The sequence below is a fragment of the Neophocaena asiaeorientalis genome, unplaced genomic scaffold, assembly GCF_003031525.2.
Source record: "Neophocaena asiaeorientalis asiaeorientalis breed wild unplaced genomic scaffold, Neophocaena_asiaeorientalis_V1.1 scaffold406, whole genome shotgun sequence".
Taxonomy (NCBI): Eukaryota; Metazoa; Chordata; class Mammalia; order Artiodactyla; family Phocoenidae; genus Neophocaena; species Neophocaena asiaeorientalis.
In genome coordinates, this window is record NW_020173381.1 from 244,895 (window position 1) to 261,891 (window position 16,997).

Below are 16,997 nucleotides of genomic sequence, written 5' to 3' on the forward strand. Positions count from 1 at the left end.
TAAGGAAAGGTGAAACCAGGGTGTAAAGCCTCAGGCTGCATCGAGCCAACATTGCTGGGATCAGAGCTGGCTTGTTGGAAGGACTGTGTACGCCAACCTCGTGGTAACAGTGGGTAAGAGGCTGGGCCAGAAAAAAGCAGCCTCAGCCTCAGCCCAGACAGTGTGGCCAACCCCTGAGGTCGCGGGGAAGCTTTTTCCTATTACCATTGCCTGCCATGTGCACGGCTTTCTTTTCTCTAGGCTTCATCATTTTCTTCTCTCCTTTGCTCTCCTCTCCTCCTCTCCATCCTCCTCCTTCCTCTACCTGTATCCCCTCTTCTTTATCCCCTCCTTTATTTTGTTCATTACCATCCCTGAAACAGAGTCAGTGCTTAATAAATAATTGTGGAATTGCATTGAATTATTCTTGCCCCTTTCTTCCCCTCCTGTTTTCCCTTTTCCCTTTCCCCCTACTTGCCTAGTGCCTTCCTCATAGTATTGTTGTGAGCAGTAAGTGTGTTAATCTATGTAAAGTAGTTAAAATAGGGCCCAGCAATAGTCAGTGCTCCTATCTCATTGTTTGCTATTATTATTATTCTGCCTGAGACCTGCCAAGGTCCCCAGAGGACCTGCCTAGAATAAATAGTGTGGCATTTAAAATAAAAGGGATTGCTGGGCCTGACCAAGACATCCTTGCGTGAGCTGCTGGACCTCCAAATGGGATCCTTGTCCAGTTTCCTGGCCACTCAGCTCTCCAAGCTCAAAGTCTCTATCTCATGCTGTTTGTTTCCAGAGGCAGGGCAGCAGCAAAGCCCAGAGGCAGAGGTCTATACAGCTCAGGGGTTATCTTCTGTGCTGTTAGTTGTGTGCTGGTTCTGCTCCTTCCCTCATTTTGCATGCCAAGCCCCTGACCAAGGGTGCTACAGCCGCTTGGAGCCTCAGATATTTGATAAAACAATGTCACCTACCAAATAAGCCACAAAATGCAAATACCCTAAACAATCTAATGCATTCTACTGAAACAGGATCCCTTAGTGTTAGCCCTGTCTGGTCTATTCTGACCCCTTTTATATTCAGAATATTTAAACTATCTGCTTGCATTAAAGTCCAAATTCCTGTGGCTTATGGCTAGTGATGTATTTGTTTAGAATCTTTTGTAAACGCCTCATGTTGAGAACTAGTGCAACTTTCCATCCACTTCTAGGGTCTTGGTGCAATGTAAAATTATCATCAGCATGATTTACTATTTCCATTCGAGCAAATTTCCTATAGAGAGTTTCCTTTCAGTGGACTAGACCCATACCAGGAAGTGACTTAGGTATAAGGGGAAGATATGGCTTTTGAAAACCAGTTTGGGTGTTCTCCAAAGAGTCATCAGATGCCTGCTGCCTTTTGCCCATGGATGCCATGCCGATATCCGATTTCTAGCTCCTGCGAATAAGGGAGAGCTAGAATTTTCAGTGAGGCAGTGCTCAGTAAGAAGCTAGAGACAGACCTTGACCTAATTCACTCCAAAGCTGCTGGGTGATGCAAATGAAGCCATCAGGGGAGGGGGATAGAGAACTCCTCTGAGGACCCTGAAACAAATGGGCCACGTGTCACTTTCAGTTTCTCTGGAGGTTCCTGTGCACTGACTGAGGGTGTTGGGAGAGCATTCGAAACACAAAAGCCTTGATCCCAGGCTTTCCACCTCCCTCTGGGAGAGCCATCGCCACATGCCTTAGGGTTAGCATCAGTTAGCTGAACTTCAAGGAGAAACTCTAGTCACTGCCTTGACTCCCAGAAATGAAAATGAACTATAGTCTATTAACTCATCCTTACATATCTATCTGTAATAGAAACAGTAAAAAAAAAAAACTGATTAGAATTGGAGCAGAAAAGAGACAAAAGTGTGGGAAAAGCAGGCTCTCCAAAACTGCTATTTGGAGTGGAAATTGGTTACAGTGTTTCTGGAAACTATTTTGTCAATATATTTCAAAATTCAAAATGTACAAACTTTTTGACTTGGTAAATGATGCTTATATAGAGATCCTAATATCATGGGAAAATAATCAGGAGTAGCATTAAACGAGAACTTTAGATATTTTGAGGACAATATGTGTTGGATGGATGGATGGATGGATAGATGGATACTTAGACAGATAATGTTAAGAAAAATAAGCAAACTACAAATAGTATGTGCAATATGATCTCAAATATAGTCAGAAAAATGCAGAGAAAATGAATGGAAGGAAATATGCCTAATATTAATGTCTCTGGATAATGAGCTTATAATTGATGTTTTCTTTTTAATATCCCTGTACTTAAAACATTTTCTATAATGAACATGTGTTATTGTGATATTGACGGAAAAAAATAAAAAGTTTAAACCAGGGAAAACAAAAACTAAATTGAAAAAGAAGGCCAAAGGGTCACACAAGTCCAGAGTGAAAGACGGACAACCCAGCAGTCACCCTCAGAGCAGAGGAACAATGCTGAAAGTATTACCACCAACCTGATGCTCAGTGTAAACTTGCAGATTCGCTATCTGGCACTCCTTTCATCATTACTTGGCCAGAATCTATTGTCTCTAGTGCAGGGCAGAAGAGATGACAGACCCAGAAGTTTCCAAAACCACAGAAGAAAATTGTAAAATGTTAACAACATGAAATGCTGAAGAATACCAGAGCACCAAGACCTCTTAGAAATGATTACAGTAGATGAGAATTTCCCTGGTTAGCCAGCAGCCAGAAAACTGATTTTGCTGGAAGTCTTCACCACAAATTTGGGCACCTGTAGCACTGACCCTGAAACTTATCATGAAATAATTAGCTTTCATTAGGGCCTGAACAGAGCTTCTTGGGAACTTACCAAGAGTAATTATGGCTCTTTGTTGCTATGGGTACGATATTTTAATGACGACTTTTCTGGTTCCAAGACTGGGGAATTCTCAATCAAAATCTCAATCAAAACCTGAGAGATGCTTCTTGGGCTTGAGAAGAGATTTTTAGTAGGCCTATCAGTTATACTCTACTCTAATGAGAGATCATTGATAAGTCTACCAGATTTCATAGTAAAGCCTCAGGAAGATGGGACTAAAAAAGGAACAAGGGATTACACGAAGTGCATAGTCCAACACATAAGCCGGACCTGGGTTTGCCACGTTGTCTAAGTAACTGAGAATTCATTCTGAGAGTGGAAAACTATGACCACATGTACAAGATTGTTCATGGTAGCATTATTTATAATTGAAAACAAACAACCTAAATATCCATCAGTAGGAGAATGGATAAATAAATTGTGATGTATTCATCATATAGAATGCTGATACATATCAAAATGAATTAAAATGTATAAACTAGAGCTGCCAAGATAAATAAATCATAAGAAATGAGAAAAATTGAGAAAAAAAGTAAGATGCTGAAGAGTATGTAACACATATTAAAATGTGAAACATGTAAACCAATACTAAATGTCTTTTTTGGATACTTACATATGTAGTAATTATATAAAAACATGCCTAGGAATGATAAATGCCAAATTCCAGATATTGGTAACCTCTATGGAGGGAGGGAACTAAGATTGTGGAAGAGTACACAAGGGTGTTTTGACTGTATGGATAGTATTTCATTTCTAACAAAACACCAGAAACAAAATGGCACAATGTTAGGATTCTATACAGCTAAGTGGTGAGCACATGAGTGTAATGTTATTCTCTTTACTTTCTGCCTATTTGCAATATTTCACAATATAAAAGACAGTACATTCAAGGAAACTTTTATATTCACAGTAAGCAATAACAACCCTAGAATAAAGAGTTGGTGTTCCACCTAAACACTTCGCTTTCATCCCATTAACAACGAAAAATCCTGAAGGAAAAAGCAGCTGGCAACTCTAGAAGTCGACCAGTTAAACAAGATCTCCTTATAGAGGATTTAAAGGAAAATGTAAGAAAACCTTGGCAGAACTGAGAAGAATCCTCATGTGGGAAAAAGTACTGTTGTCAGTTAAGAGAGACATATCATCCTTTCTAGCCAGAGGAATATTGCAGAGGAAAGTGCCCCTGGATCCTGAATTCTCTCTTACTTATCCCCTGTACTTAACCACCATTTCCTCCTTTGCCAAATGTTCTTAGAAGATGGAGAGGGGTCTGTCCCCAATGCTCTTTGCTGATAGCCATGGGGAATAACAGGGTGCTGAGGTGGATGGCATCACACTTCGTTGAAGGCAAAAAAAAAAAAAAATCCCTCTGGGAGGCAATGAGGTACAACAGAAACAACAAGGGTGTGGGGTCACAAATGGATAAGGTTGGGCCAGTCACATAGCCTCCATGAGTCTCATTTTCCTCATCTGTTTGCCATGAGGAATAAATGAAAGAATGTGTGTAAAATGTCTGATGGATGGACTGCACTGGGAGAAGCATGAGTTCCCTTCCATTCCCCTGGGGAGAAAAGGGAATGGCTAGAATCTTGCTCGACAATTATGTAATGCTTTAAAGGAGAAATAAACACAAAACACAGCTTATTGGATATTTTGGCTTAATAGTTATTTGAACCATGACTATTTCTAACTAGCTTCTCCTGGACCCTTCCCAGTCATAGACAGACTGTGTCAGTTTCTGATTTTTCTCTGGTGTTGTCCCTAATAGTGTTTTGTTTTGTTTTATTAATAATAGCCAATTTTTAAAAAATAAATTTATTTATTTATTTATTTATTTATGGCTGCGTTGGGTCTTTGTTGCTGCACGCGGGCTTTCTTTAGTTGCGGCGAGTGGGGGCTACTCTTTGTTGCGGTGCGTGGGCTTCTCATTGTGGTGGCTTCCCTTGTTGTGGAGCACGGGCTCTAGGCGCATGGGCTTCAGTAGTTGTGGCACACGGGCTCAGTAGTTGTGACTCGCAGGCTCTGTATTTGTGGCGCACGGGCTTAGTTGCTCCATGGCATGTGGGATCTTCCCGGACCAGGGCTCGAACCTGTGTCCCCTGCATTGGCAGGCAGATTCTTAACCACTGCACCACCAGGGAAGTCCCCCTAATAGTGTTTTATCTTAGCATGAGCAAAGATAGGAGCCAAAGGTGGTTTAGTTTACCGATTCTGCAAGTGCTATTTACATTAACTCCTTGGCATAGTGCAGTTTGTAAAGTGGCTGAACTCTTACTACTAAGCATTCTTTTTTGGAATTCTACTGCTCCACAAAGAGCTGCGAGGCTGCAAAAGGTGGCCGTGTGAAAATCTTTGCATTTGTAGTTTAATAACGAGAACATTATAACACTGGAACTTTATATTTTAAATTAAGAGCTCTGTGTGTGTCTCTCTAGTCTTTCTTCTCCCCCTCTTTCTTTCTCTATGTGAAGTGTGTGTGTGTGTGTGTGTGTGTGTGTGTGTGTGTAATATTCATGTCACTTCCGTTTCCACCCCCAACCCCACCACTTGAGTGAGGTGCAGGGTCAGCCCTCACTGTGCATCTTTTGTGGTCAAATTGACTCTGTGGGCTGCTGAAATTGTTAGAAAAAAATTAGGACCTTTCACAATAAGTACCCAAAGAAGCTGAAACTATCCTCTAAAGCAGAGTGTCCATTACACACCAACCTTCAGGAAGACATAAAAGCAGATGCCTCTCCTTTCACATTAGTGGTGGATGGACTAATGGTGACTAAGGAAGAACTACCACATTTTCAGGCTGTGTGTGCCTGGAGTGGATCACAAGGAATGGGGGAAAGCAATCAAAGAGGGAGCAACCAGGCCATGGAAATCCCAGCAGTCCTCCAGCTCAATGATCTAGAAGTAGAGGCCATTTCACCCCATGCTCAGAGGGGCAATGGCTAGTGAGAGGCTTATTTACTTCCTCATACTTAGACCAGCATTAAACCCTACCCCAACACAGACACTTAAAAGAGAGGAAGGCTTCCTCCTGTACAAACTGGATTTGTTCTAAAAAAGAAAAAGAACAGAGGCAGCTTCCAGAAGGACCTGTCTTATAGGAAATAAGAGCAGACGCCAAGACTGAAGCAGATGCTGGATCTGAACAGGGGAGTGTATCCACCAAGAGCTTGCAACAAAACTAAAGGTAAAACGATGGGTGTGCTTTACTCAGCTAAAAGAGGAACAACTGGACGTGGTTTGTTTGGATGCTTCTGATCCAATTTACTGGTCATGCTACTCAATTTCTTTAGGGTATTATTTTGTCTTCTCTAAGTTGAGTCTTTGGTTGTGAATAGGTACTTAATTGGAATTCACCATGGGAACAAATGTGATATTAGTACAGGGATCTCGATGAGTTGGCAGTTCCTGAGAATAGACTATTATTACCTGGTTACCACTACTTCTGAGTAAATGAAAAACCTTAATGTTAGAAGAAATCTTTTGGGGGTTTGAGCTGAATCTGAATGCTAGATAAAACTCTAGTTGGTTGCAAACTCTTATCAGTTTGTCACTCCTGTGAGAGATGATTTAAACTGGGGAGTCAGGGAAGAGAGCAGCTGTGTGGAGGGTATAGGGAAAAGTTTGCTCCTTTGCCCAATTTTCTCAAAAGATCATTTATAAAAAATTGAACAGGTCTACCACCAGAAAACGGTGGCATCCACATGATGAATAAATAACAAAGTGATCATTCTGAACATCCCTGGTGTTCCTGTAATCTATTTTTGTCTCCTCAGTACAATAATAGAACATTTTACACCACAGGAAAGAGCAAAATAATGGTGTGGATAGCCTCAGGCTTCGATAAGAAACCATTCCCTTGCTTTCCTGGTGTGAGAAGTAACCTATGCTTGACAAGTACAAAAAACTACTTACTTTATTCTGCTTCCATGGTGCCACCAAAACCATAAGGAGCTTAGTTTAAAAAAAAAAAAAAACCTACACCCTTCAGGAAAAAACTTACCTCCAACAAAACTTGAGGGAGAAGGGGTTGGTGATTTGGTGACTTTTTTCAGTATTTTTTAGTGCTCTATTTCTGTGGCAGTATTTATATTTTCACTTTATCTTTCTAACGAAGGTTTGGGTTGGTAATAAAAGATAGTGCATTTAAGTGAATAACTGTGTGTTTTGTGTGAATAAAAAAACCAACGGTGACTTTTTGTAACTTTCTTTGCCTTTCTGTATTTCAGTTACCTAAACTGAATCTTTCTGAAGTACTGTAAGTTTGGAGAGGCTAAACAAGTTACTTTTCATAAATGATCAGAGAGAGCATCTATAAAATTAAGACAGTTGCATCACTTTTGCATGATGCTGTCTGAAAGAACTAATCTAAGCAAAAAGGAAGGGAAAATCAAAAACAAAACAAACCAATTACCTCTCAAAAATTGTTTTTCAATTTTAGAACAAAGCTTCTATCCTTTGTAGCTCAGGCAGAGGGTGATGGGCAAAATTAGTTGGGTGGCAGTTAGTATATGTCCATAACTGCAGGTGCAGCCTCTGTATCCTTATTAGACCCCTTGGTTACAGACCCCAGTGGGACAATGTATGAAAAATTACACTCACTGTCTAGGAAACTGGGAACTGAAAGTCCAATATCTGCCTCAGTGGAGTTCTGGCACCTGCATTATCCCTTCTGGGGATATAAGGGTCAACAGCTGCACAGAGACTTTTACTGTTCACAGATTCTGCACGTATCATAAAAGGGTGGTTAGTGTAGAGCTGCCTCTAGACATTACCAAGCACATGGGTACATATCACTTGATATCCAGAGCATTCCATTGCCTTATACAAGAACCCAGTTTATATGAACTCATGATGTAGAATCAATCACCCCACTTCGATGTGCATCCATTATACCTGAAAACTGGCAGAAATGGGTGCTATGGAAGGAGGACGTCAAAGTAAGAAGGTTCTTTGTTAGCTCTGAACATTTCTGTTCCATTTGAAACTAGGTGGCTAGGCTGAGGGGGAACCAGGAGGGATGAGGTTCAATGTGCTGGGTCCTCAAGAACTTTCATTATCAACAGCACCCAGTGAGCTCCAGAAAGAAGAAGCTATGGCTGCAGTGATATTGGAGAGCATCTTTCTGAAGCGATCCCAGCAGAAAAAGAAAACATCACCTTTAAACTTCAAGAAGCGCCTCTTCCTCTTGACCGTGCAAAAACTTTCCTACTATGAGTATGACTTTGAACGTGGGGTGAGTTTCTGTGCTGTGAAACCTGAGTTTTAAGGACTTGGCCTTAGATCTGCCTTGGGGGGAGGTAGATCCTTTGTGGTTTGAAGGGGTAGGTGGAAGGGACCCAAGTACACTTCAAACTCAGCAAAATGTTTCCTAGCCCAGAACTAGCTACAGACATACTGGAGCAAAAATTCAAAGGTGCTAAGAAGCTTTGGGGAAAATCTCACCATGGATTCTTGCAGTTGGTGAGCACTCATTAAATGATTGTTGAGAATGAAATCCAAGACTTGGAAATTGCTTCCTTATTTTTTATGTTAAAGGCACACAAAGTCATCCACTCTTCTATAGTGTTTGCCCTCCATCTGGTAGTAAAAAGGTTAGGTTAATAGATCTGGAAGTTGTTTGGGTTTTGTTTGTTTGTTCGTTTTTTTCAATATGACAGGTCCTGATATAGAGTGTGGGTGTCACCTCTCTGTGTTGAATGATGAGATAGCGAAATCTAATCATCTGGTTGCTTAATCGCTCTTAATCTTTCTCCATTTTCTTCCTCATTCTCTTTCTCAGAGAAGAGGCAGTAAGAAGGGTTCAATAGATGTTGAGAAGATCACCTGTGTTGAAACAGTGGTTCCTGAGAAAAATCCTCCCCCCGAAAGACAGATTCCGGTGAGCAGAGGCCATTGTTAGAACTGGGCATGGGGGGCAGGGGCAGGAGGGTTGCAGTTAAGAAACTTGGAACACTTCAATTCTCTGTAAATAAACCTGTGATGCTGTGCAGTGTGGGACACATAAAGCTCCCATATATGTTCTTCACTCTGCCACATATTGGTTATGCTGAGTCTCAGCGTCTTTTCCCCAGATGCAGAACAACTCACTTAATCTGGAAAACTTGTAATGCCAATCTTAAGATGATATCACATCAAGTTTTCAAACTGATCAGAGATGATTCGTTTTACTCCCTCAGTCACCAGGATCAGATTTACAAGCTTGAGTTAGTCTGAAAGCCAGAACTCTAGGGCTCTGAGTCATGAGATTCTTTAGTAGCTCACTGTTTCTTCTCTCATTTCCCAGAGCCTCTCGAGGACATTACGTCTACTGATTTCCTAGTTGATTTTTTTAAATATCATTTTTTTTCCTGATGTCAAGAGTAATGCGTATTTATTATAAAAACTTTGAAAAATACAAAAAAAGCACAAAAAAGAAGATAAAATCATGCATAATCTCATTATTCAGCTAAAACAACTATTAACATGTTCGTGTATGGACTTAACAGATGTTTTTCTCCATTAACAACACATACACTCACACTAATATATATGTTATATATTTAAAACATAGAATCATATTATACTACACATCTTACTTTGCAACCTACATTTTCAATGTAACAATATAAACTTTTCCCCATAACAATAGATACTCTTTAATAAATTGTTTTAATGACTGTATAGTATACCCTATCATGGATATATTGTAATTTGTTTAACCAATCTCCTATTACTAGACATTTGTTTCCAATTCATTTGATATCATAAATCATGTTGAAAGGAACATTCTTGCATACATCTTTATGTACTTTTGTTATTCTTTTCTTTATAATAACTTCCTAGGAGTAATATTTTGTTCTTTTCTTTATGAAATCTGTATGCTTTGATTATTTTTATAGTTTTATTCTATTTAATTTTGTAGAAGTAGAATTTGAATATCATATACACCTACAAGCTCTGTATGACAGTATCTATTCCTCTACATTCCTTCCAACGCCAGATATTTTAAATATTTGTTAATTTGAAAGCCAAGAAAAATGATACTTCATTGCTGACTTATTTTGCAATTTTTTTGTTACTCATAAGGTTGGACAATTATATGGCTACAGCTCATTTATATTTTTCCATTTGTGAATTCCTGTTAATTTTTTGGCCGGTTTTTCTATTGAAATGTTTACCTTACTCCTAGTACTTTTTAAGAGATCTAGATATGTTAACTCTAACTATAATATATGTTGAAAATATTTTTCCAGTTTCTCATTTATCTTTGAATTTTGTTTATACTTGTCTTTTTTAACCATAGTGGGTTTTAAAGTCTATGTCATCAAATTAGCTCATCTTCCTCTTAATGGTTCTAACTTTTAGCATTATATTAGAAAGGCCTTGCCTCTCACAAAATTATGTAAATAGTTATGTTCTTTTCTGTTAGTCATAGTTTCATTTTTTTATATAAAGCTCTTGAATCCATCCAGAATTTACGTTGGTGTATGGTGTGAAATAGCTACCTTAACTACTCGCCCCCCACCTCTGACAATATTAGTGGTTAAATGTTTGTCCCAGCATCATTTATTGATTAACCTCCCTTTTCTCAATAGTTTGAGATACCTGAGATTTTTTTTTGAATGAGTATGTGCTGGATCCTATGGATATGTTTCCCTACTGGGATATAGGAAGCAATCACTAAGGATTAGCATTGTCCATGCAGGAGAGCCTTCTGGAACCACTGCAAAAGACTCCCAGTACCTAGGGAAATCCAGAAAAGAGCAATGCATCAACCAATAACTATGATTTCTTCTGTCACTGCAGAGAAGGGGAGAAGAGTGCAGTGAAATGGAGCAGATTTCAATTATTGAAAGGTTCCCTTACCCCTTCCAGGTAAGGTATTTTCTCTCACTAGCTCACAAAGGGACCTGTAATATAATCGTTAGGGATGGCATGGGCTGTGAGTGTTTGCTTTTCTGTTTTTCCAATCAAACATAGTTTCTTTTAGTCTCTACACCTCAAAGAGAATCCATAATGGCACTAATCCTATTATGGTGTGTCTTGTCTATGGCAATGGCATTGAGAAAGATGCTCTGTTTGTTAAGTGAGCATTTCACTTCCTTCTGGTTCTGCCTATCTGTCTAATGGTGGTCAGTCATGTGGGTTGAAAAGACAGAAGAGGGGAGGGAAGGAGTAGTATTAGGAAGTTCGGTGTAGGGAAGGCTTATTAGACTTACGTATAAACTTAAATTCTATTCTAGTCTGGAATAACTGAAGAGTCACATAGACATCTGTTTGGTAGATGCAATGTAAGGCATAAAAGAGAGTAAGAGCTTCAGATTCAATCTCTGATTTGGTTTGCTTATGTCCTGAGAACTCTGAGGCCACATGTCATGAATATAGCAGCCTCTGCAACAGTGAAAGCCAGAAAAGGAAGTGGAAAGTCTCAGGGGAGGGGGCTTTCTGTCATGGATTTATGAGCACAGCAAGACTAACAAGCAAAAAGAAAAATGTGAAAGGATCTTGTTCATGTCCCTGACTGTAACAAAGTTTACAAAACCTGTGAAGGAGGGGTGTTTTAGACACAGTTTTTACTACCACTGTCTTTCAAAAAGTTGATGTTTGACTGGGCTAGTGGATACTGGTAAATAGCAGATAATTCAAAATTAATTTACATTTGACTTTAGAATCCATTGTGATGTCTCTCAAGTCTGTAAGGGTTGGAACCACATCTTATATGTTTTGTACATCTCAGTAACACCTAGCACAATGCCTTGTACATGTGTGGTGTTCAAAAAATACTGACTGATTTGATGACAATGCTTAATATATATTTCACTCTTGAAGTAGGTATGTAGTTCCAAACTTGGTTTATTTGGGCTAATATTGGCAAGGGGAGGCCACTAGGCAGTGGAGGGAAAATCATCCAAGAGTTAAAAATTTGCTCCATATTGACGAAGTGTATAATCCACATGTACTAATCAAGATTTGTTACATAAATCATTACTTCAATTATCTTCTATACAAACTCAAGGTTTAATAAGATCATAAAATATCCTTCATTGGATAAACAAAAATCTTGACTCCACCAAGGGCTGAAGATTATGAACTAGGTTTACACACAAATTGAAATACAAGTCAAGAGGACACAGGAGTATTCACAAAGCAAAGAGTTTCTAAGTCCTACATCACTGGATATGAACTGTTCAGGAATTCTTCAGATGGTTCACATAACCCCAGCTCCACTGCTTACTGAAGACCCTGCCTTTTTTTTGTTTTCCAGTATCATTATACAAAGTTGTAGCTTAAGATTCGTTCCTTCAAGGTCTTTTTATTTTCTGACTCCTAACTGCTGAAGTCTGTGTCCATTACCCCAGGTTGTATATGATGAAGGGCCTCTCTATGTCTTCTCCCCAACTGAAGAACTGAGGAAGCGTTGGATTCACCAGCTCAAAAATGGTGAGAATTATTTGGAAAATAAACTAGTTTCCAAAGAAAGAAGGAAAGGAAGGAAGGAGGAAGGAAAGAGAAAAGTTGGGAGAGAGGGAGAAAAAGAGAAAGGAGAGAGAAAGAAAAGAGAAAGAAAGAAAGAAGGAAGGAAAAAGGGAACAGGGAGGGAAGGAGAGAAGAAGAAAGGGAGAGAGGAAAAAAGAACGGATGGAAGAAGGGAGGTGAAAGAAAGAAGAAAGAGAGGAAGAAAGGAAGGAGGGAGAGAGAGAAGGGAGGAGAGAGAGAGAATGGGGGGAGAAATATTGCATTTTCTTCAATATTAATGATACAATTGAGTTCAATATTCCATCATATAAATAAAGGATCACATGCTAGACTAAGAGTTTCAACTCAGTTCTACCACTGTCTCTCTAATGCAATTTTGTAATTGTAGGCCCTTCCATTTCCCTATTTATAAAAGAGGTCCCATTCTTTACACCAATTACAAGGGGGGTATGGTGTGGCATTCAATGGTTATTTCAATATTTTGAATCCTAGGTATGAAATATGTAGTTCCAAAAAAATTAAATACATGATTATGAGAGTGCTTGGGGTCAGAGTAAAGAACCTGGTTCCAAGTCCTCTTCTACCACTAATAAGCTGGGTGACCTCTGGCAAGTAGGCCAACAAGCTTCTTTGAGGCTCAGGTTTTTCTTCTGAAAGAGGAATAATAATGGTGCCTACAGTACCTACCTCCAGGGTTGTCCTAAGGATCAAATGAGGTAAGGTATGTGAAAGCACATGGAAAACTGTAAAGCACTGTACAAGAAAGCACTGTACATCTTTTCATTGTGGATATTTTCCAAGGAACTATTTCATGGTCCTTGCTTTGTGAGGACCTCAACTTGAATATAGTTCAGTATTTCACACAGACCATACAGTGTGCTCAGATAAACTTGACTGTAAATGCTTACAGCACAGGATGCATGCACACATATTTGTGTGTATATATAGCCACATGTCAAGTGACTGAGAGATTAACTGGTTGAGTTGACATCAGGAAAGGCTGCCTAGAGAAACAGGAAGGATGGCAGACTGATAATGGCATGGTTGGGTTATTGCGTGACAGCCCTTTGTCTTAATAAACATTTAGACTCTGATATGCAGTGGCTGACTACACCAGCTTTGTTCACTCCCTTGAATGTAAGTCTGGCTAACATAAAAATCATCAAATCTTTCAAGCTGAAAGAGGAGAGGAGAAAGAAAGAGAAGTGTCATTTACTTAGTTCTTTCTATGTGCCAGACACCAAGCTAGACACCTTGTATTTATTATCTCATTTAATTCTTACAGCAACCTTGGGCTAAAAACAGCAACTAACACTTAATGAGCACTAACTCTGTACCAGGCTCTGTGCCAAGTGCTTCAAACGGACTAGCACATTTAATCCTCACAATAAGCTTATTAAGTATGTATTATTCCCCTATTTACAGATGAGGGAACTGAAGCTCAAAGAGGTTTAGTAAGTTGCTCAAGGGCACATAGCTAGTGAGTGGTGGAGCCTGGGTTCTTACTACACCCCTAGGTCTGTTTGACCCCAAAGCCTAAACTCATTGCATATTTTTGTGCTGCTTGGTTCTCAAGCCCAGAAACTGCACCTGTAGTTGGCTGCAAGATATTTTAGAGTAAGGCCATGTGAAGATTACAAATAGGTGATGTCTTGCACCACACAGTTCAGTTCTTGACATGTTTTGAAGTAAGAGGTCAGCTTTAGCCCTGGGGGTACAAAATGAGCAAACACTTCAGTAATGCTTATTATGATCCAAGATCTTCTCTAAATTCTTTACATATATTAACTCATTTCTTCTTCATATCAACCATATGAGGAAGTTATTTTCACCATCCCCATTTTAGAGATGAGAAAACAGAGGTATAGAGAGGTTAAATAACTGGCCCAAAGGCACTCATTTAGTAAGTGGCAGGGCCAGGCTTTGAACTCAGGCTCTAGAGTCTGTGCTCTAAATCAAGATGCTACCTCCAAGGCTGAGAAATATACACAGAGCTCTAGAGGGCATATATATTTGTACTTCTTTGGTTCTCTCCACTGTGCCTCATAAATTGCCCTGCACACAGAAAGGGACCAACAAATAGGTGTGTTAATTGATTTTTTCTGCAAGAGTAAACAACTACCACCAACTTGGGATCCACACTGATGGACAGTTAGGATTTAGTTTGGAAATAGGGGAAGGTGGGACATACTAGCTGAGGGAGAAACCAGTTGTAGGTTAGCCCAACAAATATTTATTGAGTGCCCACTCTAGTGATAAGCTATCCCACTCTGAGGTAAAATGTACCAATTGGAAATCACTAACATGGAAAGGGGACCTCATGGTATACTGGCTACCTCTGTAGTGGTATTGGCTGTGAAGAGGTATGAGGGAGCCTTCTGAGGTGCTGGATCTGAGTGGTGGTTAAATGGTTGTATACAAATGTGGTTAGCTGGATATCTTAGATTGTACATTTTATTATATGTAAGTTATACTTCAATTTAAAAAGTAGGGCCTCAGGTACCTCATATTCAGCTCCCATCTTTTTTCAGTGGTACTTTCCATGCAAAGTTTATATTCCTGAGGACTTAGCCCTGGGCTCTCTCCTTCCACTTCCTTGAACATGGCAGTGGGCACTTTAATGTTACAGCAGCACAGATATTTGTCTACATTCACTCTAGACTCTTCATTTGGTCAAGCTCAATAGAGCTTATCCTAACTGCAGCTTCAAAAATAAGCAAATGACCTGACCTCACCCAAATGAATGAAAGAGTGGCACTGGTGAAACTCCAATGACATATGTGAAGAGTAATCTTTCATTCATTCCCCAAACAGAATTTTAGCCATTATCCTGAATAAAATGAATATGAGAGATCAACCCATCAAGTACTTGGAATGTGCATCAACCATTAGTGCTTCCCAGATAGGGCTGGCCCCATGCATTGGTGAAGTAAGCAGTTTGCTCCTAGTCCTCCCACTAGGACGCTGTCATAGTCAGCTTGGGCTACCATAACAAAACATCATAGACCAGGTGACTTAAACAACAAACATTTATTTCTCACAGTTCTGGAAGCTGGGGAGTCCAAGATCAAGGTGTTGGCCAATTTAGTTCCTGGTGAGAACACTCTACCTGGCTTGCAGACCGGTCACTTTCTCACCGTGTTCTCACATGGCAGAGAGAAAGAATTTCTCTCCAGTCTCTTCTTCTAAGGGCACTAATCCCATCATGAGGGCTCCACTCTCATGACCTAATTACCTCCCTAAGGCCCCACTTCCTAATATCATCGCACTGCGGGGGCTTCATTATATGAATTTTGGGGGACACAAACATTCAGTTTGTAACAGACACTCTGATTTTGCAATTCTCTCCTAAGTAGCTGGAAATACCAGCGCTGTGTTAACCAACAAAAGAAGGGGTGCCATCTTCAAGGGACCTCTTAATTATTTGGGAATGTAGGGTGGGTTCATAATGAGTGTGCTGGAGGTAGGGGGGCAGGAAGTCCTATAGCCTCTCATTAGCATAGCTTAATTTATCAGAGCAGCTAGCTGTTGATTAAGAATTTTTTAAATGTCTACTGGTGCCTAAGCCTGCACCCAAGAATCTTCAAATACCTGGGTGATGGTAGTGGCATGGGGGGTAAGGGCAGAGGGTGGGAGCAATGAGTTCTGGCTGGGAGGAGTACCTGGAACATTGTTCAGAATTGCCAGTGCCTGGTAATAATAAAAGTCAGACAGACTTTTGCTTGGTTTTTATTATTTTAAAGTTCTCTACAGATGACGTAGCCACCTATAGCCTGTACCCCATCTGAACAGCTCCCACCGCCCTGCATTTGGTGCAATGGTGAAGGGGTATGCTGAAAAAGTGAGGGGTGAGGGTGGGCAGGATAGACTGGTTAGAAGCCTTCAAATCCATGTTTAGAAAAGCATCAAGATAGCACTTTAAAAAAAGATGGCACTTTTTGTTCATTTGCCTATAAAATGCATCTGGCCACCAGTAGCTTCTAGGCCTCCCCCAAGGTCTTAAGTGAGTGGAGTGTGACTAGCAAGCTCTTAAGGACTTAAGTTGGTCTCTACAGAGGAAGGTTTTATTTTGTTTTTGTTTTTATCTTTAAAAAAAAGTTATGCAGAGCTTCTTTTTAGCATCAAATGATGAAATGTGTATGTCCTCAAATATGCATATTCTTAGACCAGCCTAGGTCTTTGCCCCAGTGCTAGCTATTGTCAGTTATTTCATTTGTCTTTGCTTTTCTGTTAACTGGCAACATGATCCCAGGATGACTTGTCTAATTGACTTCCGGTTAAGATTCTTGCAATGCCACAGTATTAAAAACTGTAAAACTAATTCCTCTTATCTGCAAATCTCTCATCCTGAGAGATCTTTTGGGCCTCACAACCCTGTGAGGGAAATGGAACTGCTGTGTTTGTCTCCCACAATGAGCTCAACCTACCTCAGTGGCCCTAGGAAGACTGAACTGTTTATTCTAGAGGCAGAATCACCTTCATTTGATCCTGAGCTCTGCTCTGTTAACTGTTCTATGAACACAGAAAGCGTGAGGCAGAAGTTCTCACAAAGACAAATATCTCTAAAAGACCACTCCAGGAGCTGGGACATTGGTATATTGAGAGCCGGAGTGAAAGTCTGGCTTGTCACGTTGTTTCCCTTATCTGGAAAAGACCACCATAGTCAACACCTGCCTTACAGGAAGATTGGAATGGCTACTGGA

The 16,997-nt window shown here is 40.0% G+C and overlaps 1 protein-coding gene across 2 annotated transcripts in view; it reads left to right on the top strand.

Moving 5' to 3' along the window:
* Positions 1-16,997, top strand: part of BTK (Bruton tyrosine kinase) — a 28,380-nt gene that overhangs the window by 636 nt on the left and 10,747 nt on the right. Inside the window, exons 1-5 of one of the 2 annotated variants that reach the window (XM_024746526.1) lie at positions 4,920-6,022; positions 7,902-8,071; positions 8,618-8,716; positions 10,624-10,692; positions 12,177-12,258. In XM_024746526.1, the coding sequence (XP_024602294.1) occupies positions 5,968-6,022; positions 7,902-8,071; positions 8,618-8,716; positions 10,624-10,692; positions 12,177-12,258 (475 nt within the window). In that variant the 5' untranslated portion in view covers positions 4,920-5,967. Of the gene's footprint in view, positions 1-4,919; positions 6,023-7,901; positions 8,072-8,617; positions 8,717-10,623; positions 10,693-12,176; positions 12,259-16,997 lie in introns of those variants that run through there. The other variant, XM_024746527.1, reaches the window with a different exon arrangement.